At 40.9% G+C, this 26,152-nt stretch overlaps 1 protein-coding gene across 1 annotated transcript in view; it reads right to left on the bottom strand.

Moving 5' to 3' along the window:
* TRPM1 (transient receptor potential cation channel subfamily M member 1) overlaps positions 1-26,152 on the bottom strand; it is a 96,501-nt gene that overhangs the window by 25,886 nt on the left and 44,463 nt on the right. Inside the window, exons 6-14 of the mRNA XM_018081467.2 lie at positions 13,624-13,703; positions 12,652-12,847; positions 11,625-11,838; positions 10,776-10,900; positions 9,924-10,095; positions 7,204-7,378; positions 4,393-4,516; positions 2,530-2,602; positions 1,619-1,719 (exon numbers count right to left, since the gene is read on the bottom strand). Coding sequence (XP_017936956.1) covers positions 1,619-1,719; positions 2,530-2,602; positions 4,393-4,516; positions 7,204-7,378; positions 9,924-10,095; positions 10,776-10,900; positions 11,625-11,838; positions 12,652-12,847; positions 13,624-13,703 — 1,260 coding nt within the window. The remainder of the gene's footprint in view (positions 1-1,618; positions 1,720-2,529; positions 2,603-4,392; positions 4,517-7,203; positions 7,379-9,923; positions 10,096-10,775; positions 10,901-11,624; positions 11,839-12,651; positions 12,848-13,623; positions 13,704-26,152) is intronic.

Here is a 26,152-nt window from a genome sequence, read left to right as displayed (position 1 = left end):
CAGGCTGGTCTCCTGACAACACTTCACAGTAATTCAGCACCAGATGGTTCACACATTAAAGCAAAAAGCATTGATACAGTGAGACATGAAATTGGAGGATTTTAGATTTTAGTTACACAGATGAACTGCAGTTTCACCACTGACTTCATCAACTAGTGCAGCATTCAACTCCAATAAATTGAGAGATAAAATGCAATTTCAGGACCTAAAGCTTTACTGAAGATCTGTTTCTTAGTTCATCTGGCACAGCTCTGCCTACCAGAAGCTGGCTCTTTGCAATGGTTTCTTCTGTGCATCAGGGTATTGCTCCATTAATCCAAATAGAGATTTTCACAGCTGTGAATGAAGTGAGCAACAGAATTCCTTCGAAACAGATCCACGAATTTCCTTGCTGTACACTTTAATAGGTAGCTGGGGACCTTGCCAGCTGCTGGCACATGTCAACGACACAGTCAGTGGTAAAGCAGGTCCAGGTAACCATTGCCAGTGCATCCTACAGGTCCACTGGGGGTGACCAGGACTGCTATTGTCCCATTTTGTGTAAGGTCACAGGTTGTTCCCAGTGAATGCTTTTTGGTTTAGAGCTTTTTCTCCTTTCAAATCCCACAAGGATTCTTAAATTGCAGAATAGTTAGGGATGGAAGGGCCCCCTGGAGATCCCCTAGTCCCACCCCCTGCCCAGGTAGGGTCACCTGGAGCGGGTACACAGGGACACGTCCAGGGGAGTTTGAACCTCTCCAGAGAGGAGACTCCACGGCCTCCATGGGCAGCTGTTCAGGGCTCTGCCACCCTCAGTGGAAAGAAGTTCTCCTTCCTGTTGAGGTGGAACTCCTTGAGTTTTAGTTTATGGCCATTGCTCCCCGTCCTGTCACAGGGCACCACCGAAAAGAGTCTGGAGCCATCCCCATGGCACCCGCCTGGGAGATATTTATAGTTATTAATAAGATCCCTTCTCAGTCTTCTCTCCAGACTGAACAGGCCCAGCTCCCTCAGCCTTTCCTTGTAAGAGAGATGCTCCAGTCCCTTGATCGTCTTTGTTGCCCTCCACTGGCCTCACTCCAGGAGCTCCGTGTCTCTCTGTGCTGAGGAGCCCAGGACTGGACACAGCACTGCAGATGTGCCTCACCAGGGCTGAGCAGAGGGGCAGGATCACCTCCCTCGACCTGCTGGCAGTGCTCTTCCTGATGCATCCCAGGATACCATTGGTCCTCCTGACCCCTAGGGCACACTGCTGGCTCATGGACAACTTGTCATCCACCAATACTCCCAGATCCTTCTCAGCAGAATTGGTCAGCCTGTGCTGGTACCTGGGGTTATCCCTCCCCAGGTGCAGGGCCCCACACTTGCCTTTGTTGAACTTCATTAGGTTTGTCTCTGCCCAACTCTCCAGGTTATTTTTCTGCTTGTCATGAAATTGCTTTTCTTTCTTTCACAGAGATTAAATTATTGCTAAACATTTGCAAATGACAGTATAAAACTTTCAAAACAAATATGATGTTCTTATTTAATTAACAGCACAAACCAGAATTCAATATTGAAAGTGTGAATATTACACAACTTAATTTAAATTTACTTTGAACTTCTGACAAACAATATGAGTAGGAAAACTTTGTCTTACTGGCCAGTGGTGTCCAAAGACAAAGATTTGGCTGCGTGCAATGTCCACACGATTCCAGGCCAAAGCCAAGCTGAGCTGGTCTGGAGCAGATGCATTGGTACCTAAAGGGAAACACACAGATATTTAGTATTTCATACATGATGAAACAAGATTGGACAACTTTCTGTAATTCACTTCTCCAAGAACTAGAAAACAGCCAGCCTGATTCTGTATCATACTACCATTAGAAAAATTCTACCACAAAGTAGTGGATTCATCAAATTGCTTTATAACATCTTCCATGTAACCCCATAATCCTGATTTCCAAAGGATTAACCAGATTATCTCCCTTTTTTAAAAAGTTCCTACATTGACTTCTATTCTGACACTAAAGACAGATATTTAACTCTTCTGAAAGACCCCTCTCAACTCCTCTGGCTGATGCTGTAGATAAGAGTGCAATACTTCCTCTCTTTATTTCTTTGCTTTGGGGACTCCAGTGATCTCATATTGAGCTTGTGTCAACTACTATATACCTGCAAATGTAACAAACTCCAAACAAATATGGAACTGATCCTATTGCTCTAAGGCTTAAATATCACAATTTGAGATCTGGAAAAATCCAGACAACCTTTTCTCTTCCCACCTTTTCTTCTGACTGTGTTAATGTATGCTAAAACTGCAATAAAATGAGCTGAAGTATCAATAGTATAGTTGTTGCAACATTCCCATCTCAGGCTTTCAGGGGAGGGAAGTCACACAAAGCTTTTAATGTAGATTTTATGCTCCCTGTGAAGCTGAACCTTAACCAAGCACATTCAGGTACTTGGTAGAATCCAAGAGAATAAATCAAAGACACAACATGAAGAGTGAACCTCAGACAGTGCATAGGACTGTCTTGTGCATCCTTCCTAAGTGCCTGTGAGACCCACCTTTGAGGAGAGCAGTCAGGATGGACATCTCAATGTCCTGCTGGCCCTCGGAGCCCATGCGGAACACAGTGATCTAAAGGGAGCACAAACCCAAACACAGGGAATTACAACACAGGGACAGAGAGACTGAACATGCAACAGGAAACAGAGCACAACGGTGCAGCTTTATTATTTCGTAAGACTTCAGATTGTTCAAAAAGTACTAAATTTTTCTTTGAAATTTAATTTTCACAAAAGTGTTCAAATAAATTCTTTCAATGAACTTATCCTAAAATATCCCTGCATTGCTAAACATGACAAACTTGATGAAAATCTTCACCAAATCCATGAATTTTGGAAAATGGTGACAAAACTGCCATGCAAAACTGATTGTTTTCTGACAGTTCCATTACTTTCCAGCAGTAATGGAAATGCCAGTTCGGAAATGGAAATGCTAGTTACCCGAGATACCTATCACAGCATCCATTTTCTTGACAAAAACACTCAAATTTTTTCAGCTGCAGGTTATGTTATGTATGACAATCAAAATGGCAGAACCAAATAATAAAGAAAGGCGATTATTTCCAGTCATATTTGCTTAGTTCGGTCCATTACAACTCACTGATTTTAAAAATACTAATTCATTCAAGCTTAGCCACTGAACCACATATTAAAAGATTGGTAATTCAAAAGCAGAATAACCTAATGTTCCATCTTGATAAGTTAATACCACATGCAGAGAAAAACCTCCAAATTCTTCATTTTCCAAAAACAATTCTCCACAGCAGATGCTAGCATTACTACTGGGAATAGCAATTTTCTCAAAAGTTAGAATAGACTTCACATGAATGCAAAGATACATGACATTAGAAGAGAGAAGAACTATAGGAAAACTTTCATTAATTAACAAGAAGGTAGACAAAACTATCAACAAACAAACTGTAAGTCTGCTTAGGCTGCATTCAGTGTCTGAATTTTGCTGAGTAAACCAGGCCTGCTCTGATGTGCATTGAAAATTCAAAACAGTTTGACTAAAGCAGTTGTGGGCTCTCTTTTCTCAACCAATTCTTCCAGAAAGGCTGACTCTCTTCCAGTCAGTTTATCACTCACGCTTTTTACCAATTTGACTTCCAGTGAGGGCATGTGAATGGAACTAATCTCAGCATCATATTGACAAAATTTCACTGAAACAATTCGTCAAAGGAAAACACTCAAAGATCCATTTTGCCAGCAAAGTCACAGGCACAGTGAACACAATTTCAATGCACTGTTTCCACATGACAGGTTTTCTTTTCCCAAGCACATTTTTCTCTGCAGCTGTGATGGGGCAGACAGGCAGGAACCTGAGTGTGTAGTACTGCACACAGAGCAGATCTGGGACAACCCAGGAGCACGAAAGGGTGGGATATTCAACAGCACTTAATGCTTCAGTTTCTTTTGAAAGGCCTGCAAAGGTCATTTGACTGCAATGAGAGGCTGTTAAAGACTAACTGTGTCAGAAACCAAACGGTGTTCATGCACTCTGACTGCTTCTTGCCCCCAGGAACCCTTTCTTCAATCATCTTTCCTCTACTTTCTAACACAGGAGCAGTTGATCGTGGGTTTAGTGCATTTATCTCAGTGTCTTAGTCTGCCTTGCTCAAGTCTGTGAAAAAAGATTCCTATCAACTTACACAGGAGAAGAATATGAAACTTGTTTTTGAGGCTTTCCAGAAGACAGAATTCTTTTCTTGGCCTATGCTTATGAGTGAAAGACTGTGTACAGTTAATGGAGCTATATGGGAAAAAAAGTTTAAACTATAACCCTGGGAAAATGGCACTTGAAAGTACTCTGTAAACTTGGTCACAGGCATGATCTTTGTGAACTACTTTTAGAATACTTACAAGTTCTTTTTTTTTCATGCACTCCATAAGAATGATGAACAGCTGATGAGCTTGATTCCTGTTGTAGTTAAAGGTTTTCTGGATGGTAACTAAAAGCTGGTCCCTGAGGGATTCATTTATTATCCTAAAAGAAAATGAGACATAAAAGAAGACATTGCCAGAACGAATATATATTCAGAAGGTCTGCTGTTTGAGAAACAAGTTTTCATCCATCAGAGCAACGACTTCATTTTGAAAAGAAATGAAAACATACAGCACCCTTCATTCAGTACAGGTAAGGAGTTCAGGAGGAGTTAACTGCAACCAGGAAATTCATACTCAAACTGGCTTTTATGTATCTCAGTACTTCAGCACTGATTTAAAAACTGACAGAGAACTTGAACTATCCTTTCACCCTGGAATAAAATGCACGTAGCTCTTACTCTTGTTATATATTATGGATATAAGTTAGCACTATAACTTACAGGACCCCTACCTTTGCTTCTAAATGTTGCAAGGCCCTTTGCATATAGCTGAAAATCCCCAAATATTTCATGCTACTGATATGTCACCTTGGTTATCCTGGTTATCCTCTTAGAGGATTGAAATTGCTGCCATATCTGAAACCTCATAATACCCGAGAAACAAACAAGCTGAAAAATGATTCAAGAAATGATACTGAAAGCATTCTAGAAAGGTTAGAAATGTTTCATCTCTCCAAGCAATATGAACCAGAACCCTTCAGTCTTCATGCATTTCCTAATAAAACACATGTATTTTCAGATGATGGAAAATATTAGCAGCAGGTGCTGAGAGATACAGTAAAATTCAAAGTTGATTGTGAGAAAATGATTGGACTGACAAAAAATTCTCATTGTAGATCTGCCTTACTAGATGAACATATTTATCTTATAATTATTGGAGAAGAAAATTGAACACTGCATCATATCCACTGGGAGAAAAAGTCATGCAGTGAGCACATCTCAGACAGACTGATCCTGATAAGCTCTTCCAATTACCCATGAGCTGATAGGAAGGACGAATGAGAAAGAAAAAAAGAAAAAACAGAAAGTTTGATCTAAGCTAAGGAAGTGTCCTAGTTAGAACAGCTGGGCCAGTTCATCACTGGATGGGTGTAACCCAAAACTGTGTATTCTATAGCCTTCCATGCCATTTCCCAGAAACTGTTGTCGATAGACTATTAACACCCTCTGCCCAGAGCAGCCTGACTGATCAGGCTACAAACTAGATGCTAAGAGGCCTTCAAGATAGAAGGGTGTTTTTGTCCTCACGCCCATTGAGGACCCCCCCCCCACCGCCCTGAGGGAAGTACTGAGTATTCCTGCCTGAACTGGAGAATATATAATCTTGGAGTCTTGGGATTTTTTTAACCACTACTGGGATCCAGAGGAAGACTGCAGATCACCGCTCTCTCAACCAGACTGCAGACCACCGACTCTATTGACTGGGACAATGCAATCACCACTTTTGACAGACTGCAACAGCACTCTCACCAACAGGTTTTCCCCCTCTCCCTTTACTTTGGACTCAGGGGGCCCAAAGAACACCACTCTGTTCATGCCCCAGGGTGCTGGGTTATACATTTGGGTTTTGTGGGTTAAAACCAATTGTTTGTCTGTATAATTGTACGTATTGTATTATTTTATTAAATTGTTATTCTGATTTATAATCTCTCTTTTGGGTTGAGTTCATTTTCCCCTGCTGGTTTACCTTTAAACCAGCACAGGAAGGCTTGGTTGGCAGAAAGGAAAAGAAAGTTGTTGACTCTTAAATATTTCCTTGTAGGATTAAATATGTATGATGTCTAAACACCAAAAAAAATCTAGGATCAGAGATGCTCTCCCAATTCAGCAAGTAATATCTGCACTCCTTGATTATACTATTTGTTTCCCTGATATGTAACCCAAGCTAAGCTCCAGGAAATAGGCTGTATCTTCAGCACAAGACAGGTGCCATACCCTAATCAAGGCAATATATTAGGGTTTTGCCTGTATCTGGCTACTAAAGATAAAATCTTGATATTAACAATGACGACGGGGAAAGTATGCTACTTGACTGGGAAGAGCAATATTTTAAACTAAAAATGCAATACTTGGCTTTCACTTGAGTAGATGAGCTTTATGCTGTTAGTAGGCTTTGTATCCACCAAAGGGGCAACCAACCAGCCATAAAATACCATAAAACCATACAAATGACAGACTCCAGAGAACTTTGAATTAGGAGATTCATTTGGACAATGGACAGGAGAGCTGTGGAGTAGAATGCTCCAGAAAACATCCTCCACTCTGTTCATGATATCAGGCAGCACTGCCCCAAAAAACCATCATAGGTGTAAAGAGTAGCAAAAGAACGAAGGCAGTCCAACATTTTCACAGCTGCTCTGGCATTCTTGGAGAATGAAGCTCATTCCCACAATGCACTGGAATCAGGCAAACACATGCACCAATCAACCTCAGCCCTGGTCTGAGGAAAAAAGTTATTCCACTCATTCCTTGCTTCTAACATGCCCAATCCAGCCCCAAGTACAGTGCAGCAGACACTGCTGGAGCCTGTGTGACAGTGCACTGCACTGAGAGCAGGCTCACTGCACAGGACCATCAAACACATCCCAAGAGGTAACAACTTCTACTCATTAACTCCAGGGCTAAGATCAAACAGGCAGCAAAAGCTGGCTGGCAGCAGAATGCCCTTGGTTAGTAGCCTTTTGTCCTTCAGGTGAGTTTTTATGAAACTTCAGTGAGAGCAAGGCATATAGTCCTACAGTGCCCTCCTGAGCAAGACACAGCTCCGGTGAAGATCTGGAAATCTTACCCTCCTTCCTCTGAATACTTGTGTGCAAAGGACAGGATGTCGGACGCTCGCCCGCTGCCATCACAGATCACAACAGGGAGAGGGGGCTCCTCTCGCAGGCATTCCAAGACAATGGAGATCACGTTGGGACCCCCTTCCACTATGAGTCCAACTACAGGAACACCTTGTCCCAGTCCTGCAAAAAACAGAAGAACAAAAAAAACCACAAAAAAGTAGTGTCATTGCAACTTAGTTTAAGAGGTTGAGATATTATGAGTGGGTGCGATTTCTGTGTTAGAGCATCACTTCAAACCAGAGCCATCAGGAAAAATGATGGCCATTTCATGGCCAATATGAGGAAAAACATCCATATGCTGTTTTGTGGCCACAAAAGGAAAAGAGCAAGATGCCTCTCTTCCCCTGCTCTTGTGTCAGCTCCATACTGATAACTTATTCAGTCGCTGTTGATGAATTGTTTGTAACCTCTTGCAACAGATACCGTGTACAGATAAAGCAGCTATAACATGATGTTCTATTGCTTCATTAGCTTCACTGTTACTTGGATGGCTCCCAGCTACTGTCTTTGATGCTTGAACTCTTCCTTGGTTACCTATGGGAAGTCTTCAGTAAGGTGACATATACTTAGGCTTACTCCTAAGATAAAAAATATGAAATGAGTGTTTTTATCATGAGGTTGAAATGGCTGGCGATGGAAGAGACGACAGCTGAGCATCCCTTTGCTGTCCCTGCCTCACTGTGATCTCCAGGCATAGGATGACAAAGGGAAGCCCACAGGTCACATGGTCTCAGTAGCCTTGGTCACAAGAAACTTGGGGAAATGAAGGACAAAACATTACCTGAAAGCTGACTAATCCCACTATTATAAGCATTTGAATTCAGTTCTTAATCTGTAAAATGATCAGTACTTTATAAAGATGCATTTTTTTTTTTGCATGGCCAAGAACACGTGAAAGTGTTGTTATTTTCAACCTTGATTCCTCTCTGAAGAACAGGAACACCATTCACAGTAACAGCAGAAGCTTCCTGACATCCTCCTGTCAGGATACCCCAGCTCTGAGAAGGAGGAGTCACAGAGTATGGCCCGGTCTGTGTGTCCATGAAATCTTTAATGATTCCTCCTGAGATTTGCAGAAGAGGTGCCTGTGCTTGAAGTGATTAAAAAGAAACAAAACAACTCCCTGCATGTTGTTACTGTAGGGGTACTGCAGCCCTTCGCAGAACAGATTTCTATGTGTATTCCCAACTTGTGACAAAGATCATCAAACACCACCTAGATCTGAACCAACATCCCCAGCCCCAGTGGTATTAAAAGAAATGACACTCAGCATCTTTCCCTGGGCCCTGACTTCCTTATCTTCCAAGCCAGAACTCCCTTTTTCAACCCTACACTCTGCCAGCACTCCTGCAGCAGACAGAGCCCAGCAGCAGAACTCAGGCTGGTGTTTGCAGCCCGTGGGCAGCAGCACCTGACCCTGACCCACACCCAGGGCCCAGGGCAGGGACTGGGGCCACTCAGGTTCTCAAGCTTCCTGTAGGCACAAAGCCTTCCTTACACACTTCCCAGGACGTCTGGGACTCGGGGCTCATCTCTAACTGCACATCGTGGCTTTACCTGGCTCTCCACTTGATTCTTCTGCTCTAATTATAAAAGCACTTAAGCTCTATTAGAAAGCTCTGTAGAGTTCAATGCAGTTGTCATTCTGGATGTCTGTTTTCTCTTATTTACACAGGCCTACACGGTTTACAGTAGCATGTGTAAGAAGTCAGAAAGGCAATGGGTAGAACTGATGTCAATTCTCCAGTAGCTCTTAATTGAAGTGTGGATTCAAAGACCATAAACTTTTTTTGGGGCCATTCTTTATTAGGTAGTTGTGGGGTTTTTTTTAAAGTTGCTGGAAAACCACAGTTACCAATTTTTTTTATGTCATCTTTTTAAAAAAACCTTTTTTTTCTACAAAAAATTAAAAATGTCTTTTAAAAGCATTTTTTTAAGATAATGGCAAAAAGAGTTCTAGAAAGTTATTTTAGAGAGGCCATAATAACTGGAAGATATTTAAAAAATACACAAAACTAAATATGCAAATATTAAGTATAAATACAAATATATAATTATACAAATAAATACAAATATGAAAATATAAAACTAAATATGAAAGCACTGATGAGAGATCATCTTGATAATTGCTTAATTAAAAATTGAAATCCCAGCTGAGTTTATCTGGGAGATCCAGGAATTTTGAGTGTGATATTTCAAGTGAAACAAATCAATCCATCTAAAAGAGAAAATAAAATGCTAGCATGAACATTTGGAACCAGCAATCACTGAGCTGCACAGGATTCCTGTAAACAGGAACTGCACAAAATCAGTTCATCCTGTGTGTTTACTGATGCTTATGAATTCTAACCAGAAGTGCATAAATTCTGTGCATTTTCCTTTCCTTAGATTTTTACTGCTTTGAAGCTCCTCCCCATTATTTTTTGTCAACTTTTCTCCGTTCCTTTATCCAATCCTCGTTTCGTGGCTTTCCTGTGCTGTTGGATGTGGGCCTCTCACCACTGGTCAGACAGCACATGTTCTGGTTCACTCACACAGTCCTGATCTAATTTTTCTAGAAAGAGCTGGAAGAAGCCTTTCATTTCCATACCTCAAAGTATTTCAAGCCCTTCTTCCCTCCCTTCCTTTCAGAAGTTATGTTTACAGTTTGTCCCACTGTACTTACGTGTGTTTATTTTCTGGAGGGAAATGTGTTTCTCCAGCTGACGCCGTAACTTTACTTCAGCTCCATATTTACCTAAAGTACCATTGTCTGCCAGGATGAAGTGGGTGTGGGAACTGTTGAGCACAGAGAGCTTGCTCAGAGGGTTTGACATGGTTTGGTAAACACGTGTTACCTGCGTGTCAAAGGCAGAGACGCGCCCGGGTTAGAATGAAGAACCCAATGGGAAAATCCCCCACCCCACCCAACAGAAGCACATGTCTTATGAGGAAACAAATCAACCAAACCTTTAGAATCAAAATCAGAGGAGAATTAGAAACAGCTTGCTTTTGCAGTCCTAATCTGAACTCTTCACAGCACTCTCTTCTTTGGGGGATGGCAGTCACATCTGTGCACTCCCCTGCGTGTTCCCCTAAGCTCATTAACGAGTCTCCTTGTTCACACACTGTGTTGTCACTTAATCCTCTTACTGCATTAGAAAATACATTCTCATTTGGAGTTCCTAGTAATTCATGTGCCCCTCCAGAGTACCCATCCATAATAAATGCCAGCCTTGCACACGTAAAGGCCCTTACATGACTTATGACACAGAAGTCTCCATATGTCACCCTGGAGTTAGGACATAAGACTGTCACCACAGTGAGGTCTTTACTACTGAAAGCAATGAAACCTCACTAGCTCTGTATTTACATGGAGGTCATAGGTGACAATCTGAGAAATACACTTGGACAACAACATTTTTTCAAGAAATTGTTCCATTTTAGCTCTTAAGCCTGCTTTAGAAACAGAGTAAAGTAATACTTCAAAAATATTAACAGTGTATTTTGTTAAACAGCTCTTTCCTTAAAGACTTACATCTTTTCCTATTAGATCTTCCTTGTTTTCTACAATGCCCCATGGTGCAATTCCTATGGCACATATTCGTCCTCTGGATTTGGAGGAATGATCTTTCAGGGCATCTCCCACGTGACGAATGACACCTGTGGGTGCGATTAATTGAATTCACTCTTGGCACTTTTGAGAGATCACTAAACGACAGAATTTTCTCCTTGTCTCTCATGGAGCTGCCTGTTTTTCTGAGTTGCCTTCACTACTAACCTGGTATCTCTATGATAGAACATGCAATGCAGACAAACCCACATTTTTATTTTGTTATGGCTGTGTGCAAATCCTATTACCTTTTCACATCCTTGTGCTGAATTCAGTGACATCTTTAAAAGACTTACCCAGTGACTTAACTTGCCACAGTGTAATCTGTACCCTTGTCTGTCTCCAAGTGTGTTATTCAGTGGACACAAACCACAACATCAGGGAATACACTTTTAGTAACAGAAAGATCTTTGTACAAAAACAAACCATAAGAAGCTAAAGCTTCACAAATTCAGAGTAGGAGACTTATTAACTACAAGGATAATCAAGTACTAAAAAAAGTGTATTATAACTACTGGTAGATTCCTTGCTACTGAAACCAAGTCTGAAATTTCTTTTCAGGGGAAACACCAGTAATGCAAACCAATACTGACCCAGGAAAATCTTATGGTCTAGGCTGGGTAGGAGATTAACACAAATGATTACAATGCTCCTTTTTTGGTCTAGTGGGCAATGACTTGTTCATGTAGACGTAAATCTTCTGCCTGCGGGAAAGATTAGTGAATGAACATCACTGAATTCTTAAGTAAACTAAAAGTGATGGGAATTGCTTACCTGTACTAACACCACCAGTGAAAATCCAAGCCCCTGTGGTCATGGCAGCCTTTATCAGACCTTTTCCAAATACTTGCTTTAATTTAGGTTGCATTTCAAAGTTCTGGAGGCCTCCATGGACAGAGATTAAGAGTTTGGGCAGTTCCAGTTGCCAGTCTTTCACCATGAGATGCAGCAGAGAATCTGGTTTAGTGTCGTATGACACACGGATGTACTGCAGAGAGCAATGTGTAATATCATCACTCCACCTGCTCTGGAAATTTCTATTGACTGAGCAAACAGTGGTTATATGATGCCTTTCATCTTGAAGAAAGTTTTATAATTTTCAAGCAACACATTATTACATTTCTCTGCTGATGATGATTAGAAAAAATGGTTGAAAACTTTCACAATTTACTATTCACTTCATCAACTTACTTGCCTCTCTTCACCTGCAAAACTGACTGCTATCAAGTGATCCTAAACTCTTATTACAAATCTGCATTGTTGGAAGTCACCTATTTAAAATGTCTGGAAGGTGTTTTGTACTGTTCCTATAACCTCTGGTTTGACAGTCACACAGAGTCAACGACCTTCACAAGACACGAGGCTCATGTTACATTTTATCCCACTCACTGTTGATATACATGGTTCTGTCTCCAAAGCAATGACCTGCCTTCTTCTCAGTTTAGTTCCACCACTCTGATTTCTGTTCAAACTACTACTCTATCAAAGAAATCGACAGAATAAGCTTGTGCTTATTTCTGCTTTTGAAAACAAACAGACCACCACTAACAAAACCCACCTACCTCTCCCACACATTTTGGACAAGTTTTTGAGGTGGGTTGTCTTGAGTGGCAGTCTCAGTAGACAGATAAGAAAATAAATGAGCAAAGAAACAAGTCTAAATTTGGATTAGTTCAGAAGAGAAGCAAAACAAAAGTTTCACGGAAGTTTGACTTGCTGTTACTTCTACTGCTAAGAAAACTCAGCAGTCTGTTGAGCTAACATACCAGATGAATACCTTAGAGTAGCCTGGGCTCCTTACCATGGCCTTATTGGAATGTCCTCCTCCCTGGAATTCAAGGTTTCCATAGGCATCAGTTGGGTATGTTTGGGTGTGTTTACTGACAGACCATTTCTCTGGCTGAGCTTCCACTTGCTTCGTTTCTTCTCCATTTTTATTAGCTGTTATACTTGGAGGAGGTGGAATATGCTGGGTAATGAGCTGGCCACAGCAGCACCTGTAAGTTAAAATGTGAAGGGACTTTGATTACAGTATCTCCAATATAAAAGAAAACAGTAAATCAGAAATTAGATTTTCCTCTGACCATGCCTTGCTCTACAGGAATCATAGAAACACCTCTCACATACACACATATGCCAGAATTACCAGTCCTCAGGTGTTTTTAACAAGCAAAGATAAAAAATTTCACTTCACTTGTGTTATGCACTGGAAAGTTGTTCTAGGCTTAGGGACAGGCAAGGAGGAAGAATGCAAACAGGAACACTGACCACTTGTTTCTTCCTCAGAGGTGACAGCTCACACGTGGCTCCCACGTAAAGTTATCATCTCACATGTTAAGTTATCAGCTCCCATGTTAAGTTATCCAGACAAGATGGATCACAGTGTAGCCAAGCCATGCAGTAATAGTAACATTTGGACCAAGAATTTGAGTCCCCTGTATATTACTGTTGGTGGTAATGTCATACCAGCTGTGAAGAATGGCACCACATTATTGCACCCTTGCCTTCAGAATTCACGATTCAGTCTTGCAAAGCTAGGAACTAACAATTCTCTGCCTCTCCTGCTGCCCAACCTCACTCTCTGTGTATGGCATAGCCCAGGGCTCTGCACAGATTTCAGTGCAAGCATGACTTGGCTTTTGTTCCTTTCTCACCTCCCTTTAAGGGCAGTGAGGAAACTGGGTCTCAATTTCACACATCTAAATCCAAATAAAGACCAGTTCCTTCAGTATTAACCTTTTCTATTGGCCAATGCAAACATTTCAAATGTTACCTGCTAGTGTCTTTGTTGTTGGCAATTACATAGATGCATTCTCTTTTAGAAAAGGTCTTCTCTATCCAAGCCTTTTGACCCTAAAAAGAGAAAAAATAAAGAAAAAAAAGTACTGAAATATTTCTGTGTGGCAGATATGGTAACACTCCCCTTCTGTTTTCAGCCACTAAATTCATTACATCACTTTTAAACACCAGACACATCTACTCATGAAGCAAGTAGGTGATGTGAATTTTCTATGACGCATAAAATTTAAACCTCAAATGTGTGTAAAAACCCTCATGTGCAAAGATGCTGGTCTTGAAGTTTCAAGGTCTACCACAAAATTCAGCTGCTGCTTCCTACTATAGTAAACAGTAAATGGACTCAAAGTAGTACCAAATATCAGCATAAATTGTGACATAAATAGATATTTACTCCAAATAACACTTTAGAATCATCCTTCTTGTGTAGAAATTGCTTCCCAGAAACTTTCTCTGCATAATTAACATTCTCAAGTAACTTTTTCCCGTTGTAAATCCAGTTCCAGTCATTCCCAGGGCATCTTACTCTGACGGAGATGTATCTTGGAAGGAGCCATTCTTTAAATTGAAAGAACATTTAACAGAAAAAGCACAAACTCTTCGGGTATCTGTGAAACAGGAGAAAGAAAACAACCTCCAAATTGTGTTGGCCTATTATACTGCTTGCAAACCAGAAACCAGACCAAGGTCACAGCCATTTTAAAAGCAGCAATGTGCAAACTGGAACAAAATCAGATTCGCACAAGGCATTTACCTCTGCTTTGGAAGTGCAGTGGGGTTTGGGAGCACTGAAGGGAGCGAGTGCAGCAAGTGCTGCAGGCCAGAGCTTCACCCAGTTCCTTACTTGCAAACCCCAGACCTTCTCTGTCCCTGCAACCATTAACAAGGCAAAGTATCATCACCACTGCAGTAATAAACCAACATTTCGTGGGGAATTTAATAAAGTCAACTCAAAACAGACTTTTAATTTTAAAGAAACAAAAAAGTGTTAAAACCCACTCACAATTTGATGACACCGATACCTTTGCCTTGCTGACAAAAGTTGCCTCTTCTGTGTTTGAACTAGGAATTCATGTCTTTTCAAGTAGCAAGCAAATGTTTGTTTTGCTTTAGTTTCCTCTCTGGAAATGAAATTAAATTTTTGCAGACACAAAAGCTAAAAATGTCACAAGAACTTTCAGGGTGCCTTCAAAAAAAAAAAAGAAAAAAGGGGGGAGGGGGGGCTTTCCTAGAGAACGTACCAAAAACCTTGCTGATTTTGGACCTAAGAAAGTTAACTGTAGATGTCTGTCAGCCTGGCAATAGCTTTGAGACCAGCCTGGCCCCCTCAGTGCTGCTCAGTGCATGGCATGATGAACAGAGGGTGTAATAGTTGTCTTTTTTTATGTGAGGCAAGAGCTGTCTCTGAAGTTTCTTTGTTTGTTGACTTGTTAGTTCCTGTCTGGCTTCTTCATTTTCTCCATTATGTCTAAAATAATAGGGGACTACTTGCAGTTCCCTCACTTCAAGTAATTGCAAATAAGTTGCCAAATGAAGCTTCTACTTCATGAAAAAGCTGTCCACGATCTGTGCAGGTCCACAAACACTTGCCTCTTGCAGGTGCCTCTGAGCCAGTCTCCCCTGACAGGCAGTGGTCTGACAGGTCCTGCACCTCTGCTCTCCACTTTAACTGACTGATGTACCCAGGCAGAACCACCTCATTTCATTCCAGAAGGAGCTGTTCAGAGCTCAGAGCACCATGGAGAGAGGAAGAGGAAAGGACTTGTCCCACAAAACTTCAAGGAGCTACAATTTTACTTGCTTCCAGAATGACAAGGCATGCATTTCAGGCATTTAGCATAAAGAGACTGATTATGAAATATGAAGGAAGAGAGAATTAAATTAACATCTGAAGCCTGTGTGATTTGGTCAGCTCTCGTCTCTTGACTCCACAGGGTCCATCTTCAATTGAAACTAGAAAGGTTCTTTTCATAAACTTTCTGGCAAGGTTTTTACAAGGTGACAAGTTTTAGCAATAGTATTATTCAAAATGGAGCTTAGAAAATGCTTTTGTCCTATAGCATCAGAGTCCAGTTCTAGAAAAGCAGAGAAAACACCCCAGACAGGGAGATCCATGAGGCTCTGTGGTACATGGAGGTGGGTGATTCCATCAAACAAATGCCATTTACCTGTTCAGAACCAGATTTTGTTAATTTACAGGCTGTTCAAAATATTCAGAGAGCCAAAAATAGTCTATTTTATTGGAATTACAGTAATTTTTCCAAATTAATCAAAAGCCATACAGTGTACAAATTCACTGCTGTTTTACAACTGTGTCCAATGTTGTTACTTCTGTTCATATACACTATACTAGTTTATCATCTTTAACATTATAAAATGAGCTTAACAGGAAACTGTTACAGAGCTTACATAATTTCTGTACTTTTAAAATTATATATTTAAATTTTTAATTAATTTAGGTTTTGTCATTATTTTACATATTTTAAATATATCCATTTTCCCCTCGATTAAAACTTTTGACTTCTGTGATAACTTCTTGACTAAGTGACACAAAAGTCCAAATCAATCCCATAATACAGGAAATACTCTTCAAAATAAAAATGATAACAGATGCTGAACATTTAACTGTTCTGTAGGGAACACTGGAAAATGCAATCTAGAAATATCCAAAAAATTTTTACACATGCCATTGAATACTGCTTTACCTTATTCCTCACAGCACAAAACACAGACTTTCCTTTGCTATTTTGAGTACTTCATGTAAAAACAGTTAATTAACCATTGGATTAAGTCACGGACTTAATATCTGTGTTTGGTTGCTTCTTGGAATCTAAAATGAGGTCTACAATACAGCTGAGCTCTCAGCTGTGCAGTTGTTCTTAAAACCCCTCTCACAGAAGATCTATTATCTACTGCTACATTGAAAAAGACCTTCCATACTCACCCTAAAACCCCGTTAGAAATCAGGCACTGCAGGCACTACAGAGGGACAACACATTGTGCTCTACTGGCTAATTTTTCTGTGCTAATGAGAGGAAGGCAAAAGCAGGCATTACAGACTGGGGAAATAAAAACCTCAGCATATTTGGTCAGCCTTTGAAGTTTCACTGCTTTTGTCTATTTAATCTGCTTAACCAAAGCTTCATTATAATCCAGTGCAAATACTTGAGCAGAAACATTTACTGTCAGAAAACAGGCACTTTCTTTACTTACTTTGTACACATTCTGTACACTTCTCTGCACTGAAATGTACTTGATTTCTTAAGGAAAAATATAAGTACACATACTGTCTGTGGTGAGTTTGGAAAAAAATAAGCACTTTTTAACAGCCTTGGAATGGATAAACTGTTAAAGGGCTATGACAGATCAGCTACAGTTTTCAGACCAACAGCCAGTGGGAGTTTTCCATTCACTGCTAAGGAAAGCAGAAAAAGGAGATCCCAACTTTTTGATGGTGGGGAAGTTCAAACTTGCTTTTTATTGCAAATCCTGAATGTATTAGTTAGAATCTAGTTTTGAAAAAAAAATAATTCAGATGTTCAGTGGTTTATTTTTTCTCCTTTATGTAAACTGACAACAGGTCTCATAAATTTTGGTAAAAACAAAACAAAACCACATCACTGTTAATTCTTATACTTCAACCTGGAAATGAATATGTTGCCAAGAAACAGTGTAAATTAATACTGGATTTATATTATTCTACATTTTGGATTTGCTTGCTGTCTTTAGCTTTAAAAAGGTCTCCTCCTGCAGAAAGGAATGGAAATCAGTATTGCTGGCTTGTAAAGTATGGGATAACAAAATTAAGACCCCAAAGCACTAGTTCCCTTGCTAATATAGGCACTAATAAACACAAGAATTAGTTCTACTAAGACCAGTTATCCTTTGACTATGGCAAATGAATGACACTATTTGCTGAGAAACTGCATATCCAGGGCTGCAGCCAGGCAGCAACTGGAGAGAATTTTCTCTCACTACCACACACAGACAATTCCAGTTTGCCACTAAATTAGCATGACATTTTATGTATTTCACTTCATATATAACCTACCATTCAATGAACAAGTACTGGGCCAAATTTCGGGCTGTACCGAAACAAAGCCTGCAGCCCTGTCTCGCTGCAGCTTTATGCAAGAGCAAGGGGTGGGTATGGACCAACAAATGCATCTGGGTGGAAATCCAAGGTAGGAATTGACACAGGAGAGGAAAGCCACTGGAAATGTCATGCTACAAACTCTTACATGACACTGTGTCACCAGAAGCTGTGACTTTCACTTGACAAATAACTCTGCAGGATAGCACAGCAGTGATTATGGAGAAGCATTAATGACAAAAATACCACCAAAGGGAGTGAAAGAACGTGGGGAGTGAGAGGGAGGGCAGGGATGAGAGACAGCCGTGTCACTGTGCACATCCAGAGCCGGCACTCAGCCAGCCCCAGTCCAGCAGTCAGCCCCGTGAGCAGCCCTGATCCCCAGCGATGCTCCCGGGACAGGACTCGTGTCCTGGCTGGATGGCCCGGCTCGGTCACAGGGTGGGACAAGGCCTCGGCCCTGTGCTGTCCCAGCCCGCTGCCCCTGGGGCACAGGACACAGGCTCCACAGCCAGGCTGGGCCTGGGGCAGGCACAGCTGCTCAGCACAGCGGGAATGGGAACAGCAGGGAATGGGAACGGTGCATGGAGCCAGGGACAGGGCCGGACACAGCAGACAGTGCCTGGCACACAAATGCACCGGGGGAGCAGGCAGGGGACCAAACGAATGCATGTCATGCACAATACAGGGTTTGACAAAGCTGTTCAGGCTAAATCAATCACAAAATAATAAAAAAATGGAGTTGGCTGGGCAGCAGAGTTCACATCTGTGGACTAATACAGATTACTTTCACCAACATCTTGTTAAGATGTGGATTGATTATTGCCATTTTTGGAAACATTCAGCTGTAGCCCTGTTAACACCGTCTGACCAACTCTTCATGGTAATCCTCCCATGGTTTGTAGGATGCTGCAGGTGGTATTAGCAGGGAAATCAAATCTCAACTATGTTGCCCAATTATTTAATTAGAATGCTCTACAGAATTAAAATGGGATATTTATGCCAGATTTGAGAAGAGGGATGTTTGCTTTGATGAGATAGTGAGAGAAAGAAGGAATCTGGATGTGGAATGAAATTCATCTCGAGAGCACGTGCACGATGTGTGCACAATGCCACGGAGGTAACCGCATTCACTTGCTCTCACTTGAGAAAAAATAAATAACAATAAACTGCTAGGAGAAAAAATAAATAGTTATATTTGCAGAATCCCTGTTATCTGAATATTGACATTAGAAAGATTTCTATTTTGCGCTGCCTTTAAATGCAACATCCCAATTACACTATCCATCATTCTTTTCACTTTGAAGGAACAATTTTTCCAAGCGCCCAGCTAATTAACCTTTCAGATGATTACTGCTACCCAGAATGACTGTCCTCCCAATAACAGAGATCTTGCCTGGAGAAAACTACTCCAGCCTATGTGATGGATGTTAATAGCCAATTTTGCAGACACTCATGAACTGGTAAGATTCTACTGAAAAGTTGTTCATGGCTAAAAATACACATGGCATCAAACCATAATACTATTTTAAATTTGTGTTATGCCACTAAGAAGCCAGAGCCAGAAGCAACGTCCCCAACTACAGGACACAGTGACAGCCTGCAAATTTATACTAAATTTCCACAACTCTAGTTTGCATGAGTTCTATCAAGAAGCTACTTGTACAACCACGAATAGCTTTTGCAATTATTAAAATATGAAGTACCAAGCAATACACAATAGAAAGAAGATCTCTTATACTGTTTGCTAATAAGCACAGCATCAAGAAGGGATTTGTAACAGTTGCAAGATTCTTTCAAATAAAATACTATTTGCTTGAGACAATTCCTCTTCTCACCCCACAGTATTTTTCGTATGGTTCAATCTGAACCCATGCTTTTGTAGCCACCTTGTCAGGGAGCCATTTGCTCTGTGGTGGAGCCTGAGGCACACCAGGATGGCAGTGTCAGTGAGCAATGTCGTTACTTCAAACTGAGCCCAGAAATCCCTTCTGCTGGTGCTGTGGAAACCAGTCAGTGGTGCCATGCTGCACAGAGGGCTGGAATGAGCTTCCATGCCCTCATTACCTCTGTGTTCCCAGCAAGGCTCGCAGCAAACCCCGCCGAAACAAAAACATTACTCCTTTTTCTCTCCACATTCATTAACTGAGGGACACAGCCCACAAAGCAGACAAGTAAGAAAGTAACAAGCTCTCTTTTCAAAGTTAAGATGGTTCTGCTGCATCTCTCAGGGACACACGGCTCTTCCCCAGAGGCTTTGCAGTGTGAAAAACAGCTACAGCCTCAACCCAGAGAGACCAGTTCGCTCCGAAATGGTGGATGTGCCCAGCTGCAGCTCCAGCCGTGGAGCCACGTCAGTGCAATGTGTTGGATGAGCTCAGACACCCTTCTGAGAGGCAGGCACAGCTGCCTGGGCACAGCTCAGCAGTGCTGTAATTGCACAGCTAATGCAGCTAAAATAAAGCATCTTACAGAGCCACTGGAGGTTAGCACGGCATGGCCTGGCTCAGGACAGCACAGCCTGGCTCAGTTAGGACAGCCTGGCTCAGTTAGCATGGCACAACCTGGCTCAGTTAGGACAGCACAGCCAGGCTCAGGCCTTCCCTGTGGAGAATGTACCTTGTGTACTTTTGCAATACTGAATTTTTTTTTCTGCATGTAATGCACAAAGACAATGACCAGGTTACTCACCACATCTACCACATTTTAAGGTAGTAAAAGCCATTCTTGCCACACTTTTCCTTGTCCCTTACTGTACCAAATTTCAGGGCAGACATGGTATTGTTCATCTCCATTTGTTACCCATGCCAGTTCTGTTAACAATCTGCCAAATCCTCCTCTTGCCTTTAACCCTCTGGTGCTGGATGCTTGGGAGATGGGGAACACAAACAGATATCCCTACTGAGCCTTTGGACTTCTCTCCCCAAAGAACCTTCAGCCTATGGCCAGTTTTACTCCCAGATTTTGATGAATGGCAGAGCTACAACACACACAAACCAAGATGCCGGGATGGGAAGTGGTAAGCAACTTTATCCATGGGTATTGGAGCCACATCTGCCTGCAAGGGACCACTCTCAAGAGGTTTGGTACAGCACAATGGATGAGCAGGGAGAGAGAGGCACTAAACAGTCTCCAACATTATGCCAGTGAAAGTAGCCTGGTAATTACTAGTTTCTTCTATAACATACCTTGTTGATAATTCTTATTTGAAGGTTTAAGATGACCCTGGTAGCTAGCTCTGACAAGGCTCAGGAATGGGTTTTGTACTGTGGCAGTTACCTGTCTTGGTTAACGTAAAGACTCTGGTTTTAAAGGAAGTCAGGGTGCCTCCAGGTTATCTGCATGTGGAATATTTCTCTCAAAGTATTTTAAACTATGAGCCTTTACTACAGGCTATTCTGATCTGAAATAGAAAAATGCTATTATAATGAAAAGCCCTTGGATTCCACACCCTCAACAGCCAGTCTTCCTTTGTGCAATCCATCAACACTTACGAAATCTTAATCAACATGACAAGGTACTCCCCTCATTAGAAAACTAAGCCTATGAATAGTTCTAACTAAAACTACCCACATGTTTAATTCTCCTGGTTATTTGTGGTTTAGAAAATTGTGTCAATAGATGTTCATCATGCCTAAAAACAAAGACCAGCCTGCACTTAGTGAAGTAGATGCAAAAGGCATTGAATTGGACTATTACCTCTATCAGAGAGATCTGTGTCATTCAAGTCCACATTATTAAGAATAATGACTATTAGAACATGAATGATCAAAAATGTGCCACTTGGAAAAGGGTTTAAAAGTATAAGCACTTCTTTGATATAAGAAGTTACAAGTTACTCTTTCAGAGATAACTTCTATACAACTTCTGACCAGTCAGCTAAACATGCTGATTTTTCATAAATGATGTAATAGTACGGTTTGAGACCTTTTTCTTTAAGAAATGGGGTAAACCATGAATGAAAAATATCTGCAGACTACATGTTGTGAGAAATATTATTCATCTATGAGAATTTCTTTTAAATGTACAGTTGTATTAGTACTAATTGAAGTGCAGAGCTCCCTGAACAGGTGGGCTTGGAGAATTTATTGTACTGACATTTTCAAAATATGGTGACAGAAAGCCACTACTTAAGGCATACTGATAGTCATGTTAATAAAACACACTTTAAAATTCTGCAAAGTAACATTTTTATATTCACAACGTAAAGAATATATGCATATCTCTGAAGTCTTTAAAATCTGGAGATGCTGAACAAATATATATTTTGAGAAAAGATACCATAAATATTGAATCCTCTCTTCTGCATTCTGTGAATATGCTCTTTTTGCAAATACATACGTAATACACTAGTTTGCCAATCTGTCCCTTCAGAAATGAACATTAGTTTGCTGTACAGAGTTTTCCGGAAAGCAAGATTCTCCAGGTAGAATTCTGATAATGGTTTGAGCTGTTGAAAATTAACAACTTTCTGTGGCCAATTTTATCCTTGATCGAGCAATTATTTTCCAGACATTAGCTAAGACCGAACACCTTTAATAGAATATGCCACAATCAACTGCATTTTATTCTTGCCTCTTTCTGCCATTTTCAAGAAAGAATTTCCAGCTACTTTAACTCTTGGGCTACAGGGTTTGTACAAAATTATTCCTTATAATCTTTCAGAAATCCTTATGAAAGTATTGAAATTCAGGGATTATATTATTTCCCACAGAGTCCAAATATGTATGTTTAAAATACTGTATTACGTATACCTGACAGTTGCCAACATTCATTGGAAAATTTCTGAAAACATGAACACTTCAGGACTGAAATAATTACAAAGGGCAAAGGCAATGGGAGATTTCAGAGAGTTTATAGATAAAATAGTTTCCAGAAAATTTGGTCAATCTTTTTTTCGGTCCTTATATATTTAAAACCCCTGAGTGGGGAGCAAAGAGAATTAATAGGTGCCATAGGACCAGATAATAGTATCTCCATTGCTGTTCCTGGACTTGTTTTTTCATGGTGTGCAACCCATTGTTGCTTCTCTTCAAAATGTTAGCTGCAGTCTATCTATGATCTGAATTAATGTAATAGTGGGGGAAAATTATGGTAAAGGTTTCAGTTTTCTGGATTTAATGTATTATCAAAAATGGGAAAGAAACATTTTAAAGCCTGAATTAGGGGAGTTAAAGGAGACTTTGAACAGGGCAGAAGCTGTGTTCATGTCTCTGCTCAGTGGGGGAACACACGGATATGCACCCTGGGGGCTTCTGGTGCGTGCCTGCTCCAGACCCACAGCAGAAGGGGCAGGAATGGCTCAAGAGTGGATGGGAGCACCATTCTTTGGGGCTGTGATTTGAAGAGCAAGGGGGTAACAAGGGCCAAAACTGAGCTTCCTTGGCTCCTCAATGACTTGAGGATTGTACGTGAATACTCAGAGATCACACGTTGTTTGGGTCTTGGTGAAGGAGCTCGTACACTTCTCACCTCAAGCCCAGTGTACTTGCTGGCAGAAATGCATTACTTCAATCTACAACAGGAGCACTGCTGATCCAAATGTGAGGGGGCTGCTGATGTTTATCAACAGTTTTCCACTGGGAATCCCCCTGTGCTGCCAACTCTCACTGAGGTAAGGGAAACCACCATAAATGGTGCCCTTTTCTGATCTTAGACTTCCATAATACCTGACCTACCATCAGACCTTGATAAACTCAACTGGAAACAAACACACACAGAAAGAAGCTTGTTGTCAAAAGTCAACTCCAGAAAGTATTATTGGCTAATTTTGAAAACTGAAACCCCCCCAAAAAAGAAAAGTCCCAACCTACAAAACAAAGAGAACCCCAGAACTCCATCCCTGTTCCTGCAGAAGGAACTCTAAATTCACATTCAAAACACTGAAATACGTAAGATATGTGATCTCTGTTTGCCAGCATTTCAACATCTTATTACTGTCCTACCCCAGTAACGCTCTGTTTTGAAGCATTTTGAGACACCTTTTCTGGACCTGAAAACTCATTTCGTCTTCTTGCAATTAGTACTTCAGGTTTCATGTTATTCAAAATAAATGAGAAATCTAGGAAGTAGTCTAATCAGAACACTGTCATTTCAACTAACTATCTTTCTCCAGTCAATCGTAGGTCACCACACGGCTCTTCAGTGCACGTTTCAGTTGTACATATCGCTGGTACAAAAGGCAGCAAAGCAGAAGACAATCAGGAATGAAATGAAAAATCATTTAAAATCATGTCCTACCTGCTTGTCCCTGGAAGTGTTTCAGAGTTTGGAAGGATGAGTTACATCTAGAGTAAATAAACTGCATTTGACTCTGCGCTCCTGTCCCATCTTTCTGTTTATTGTTCAGACTTCTCATTCATCTTACTATTAGGACTTCCATTCTCTCTGAAGTTCATGAGAATTCCCAAGGAGATGGGTTTCCACCACTTTAAGAAGAGAATCTCATATGATAAGCATGTGAGCAGCTTCTTTGTTCAAACCAATCTCATGACTCCCTTTGAAGGTAATCCTTTAGAAGTCTCATGACCCATCTCCCTGCCCAGAGGGTATTTTCATCTCATGGTGGAACAAGGCACAACAAATCTACTTTGATAGCGCCCAAATCTCCAATTTGTGAAACCTCCTTTCCCCTCTTCAAACAGTGGATGTACTTGCTGTAAAAATGCCGGCACTGCAGAAAGGCTAAAGCAGGAGCTGAAACTTTTAATTTGAAGTATCCCCTCCCTTCTGCTAAAATATCAATGCTATTTGCATAATTGAGACAATTGGACATAATAGTCCTTTCAAGGGTCCTCATTAGATGTACAGCTCTACATTCTTTGAAAAGAAGAAAAAAGGAGGTCATACAGCATTAATTATATCTAATCCTTTTTAGAACAATTTGAAGTTGGGCAAAACGCTGCACTAAAACAGCTGAAGTTGTAAATAAGCCATTAATTTTGTAACTTTACATATCACATGCATTTTTATACCCTGCTGCTTTTGTCAATATAATTAATTCCTTTGCTGAAAAGAGCTTCTTTTTGCGTCTTCTCAAACTTTAAAACCACTGATAGCAAAGGACCCTGTGTGTTGCAGGTAGCTCTTCGCCCTGCTCTAACTTCGAAAAGTTTACCTTGGCTTGCTGAGCCAGGTGCCAATATAATTGTCACAGTGCAACAGGTAAGGGTGACATGGAATCACACCTGAGGATCCTGCTCTCTAGAGCCAAAGGCAGCCTGAGTGCCTGGCACTGTGCTGTACTGACACAGAGCCTGCCAGGCTGAGCTCACTTCACTGCTCCTGTATCTGAACACTGAACCCCAGTGCACTGAACACAGCCCTGCTTATGGCTGGCAAGGAAATATTTCACAGCCATCACTTCAACTTCTGTTCTGCCCTAAATGCCGAAGCATGCAGCTGAAACAGCTTTGTTTTAGAACCAGACCCTGACCTCCCTAATGAGACAAAGCTCCTGCTGACTTCATGAGAAACAGCAACAGGGTATGGAAGAATTAGACCTTCTGCTGGAAAACTACAACGCCGAACAACTTTTGCCTTCATTTCTGTCTGAGGAAAGAGTAGGTTTTTGAAGAAAGCAAGACACCAGTAAGAGAGCACAAAATCAAAGAAAATAAGCAACTAATCCCATCAGGGGGTACAGCAAGCCTTTAATAATGGAAATACAGAACATTCCTTCATTTAGGGAATTTTTTCCTTGAAGCCTTCATCCAAAGTTCACTCAAGTTAATGACAGACTTTATCAGTGTATTCAACAGACTCTGATTCAGGGCATGTCACAGGAGTACTCCGCAGATGCATGAATTTCTTTTTCTGTGCTTTCAAACTCATGTTGCTAGTTTTGACCTCTGAAATCACATCAAGCTTAAGTTCCAGCTGCTGCAGAAGTTCTCTCATACCCTGTTCTAGCATAGACATACCCTGTCCCAAAGTCCCAGCCCACCATTCTTGAAAGCTGAGCATAGAAATGGAGGACATACAATGAAGTTCACAAATGTTTCTTTTTCCAATGAAAAGCAGATTTCATATATAGAGGACTTTACGGGTGCCTCTTCTATCTAGAATATAGAGTATTCTGTGAGCTGGGAAAGGTTGACCTATTGGACAAACTGCTAGAAATATTATCAAATAGATATAAGCCAGAAAATCCATACCAAAAAAAAAGTGATTTGGGCACTTAACTCCCTTCTGAAAATGGAATGCAGACATGATGTGTGGTGTGTTTCTTTGACCAGGTTCTCTACAGCTATGGAATTTAAGTAGGAATTAATTCCTCTCTGCTCCTGAGTGGGCTGTCCTTGGCCAGCCATTGTGCAAGAAGGCAGGACACATCTTAAGTCAATACTGGAAATATCACACCCATGTGTTTTGTTCAAATTGCAATGACAGAAATGCACACTTGAGAAATTAC

This window comes from Manacus vitellinus, unplaced genomic scaffold (assembly GCF_001715985.3).
Source record: "Manacus vitellinus isolate BGI_N305 unplaced genomic scaffold, ASM171598v3 scaffold_53_pilon, whole genome shotgun sequence".
NCBI lineage: Eukaryota > Metazoa > Chordata > Aves > Passeriformes > Pipridae > Manacus > Manacus vitellinus.
Note: the sequence above shows the minus strand (reverse complement) of the source record. Positions and strands in the feature narration are given on the sequence as shown.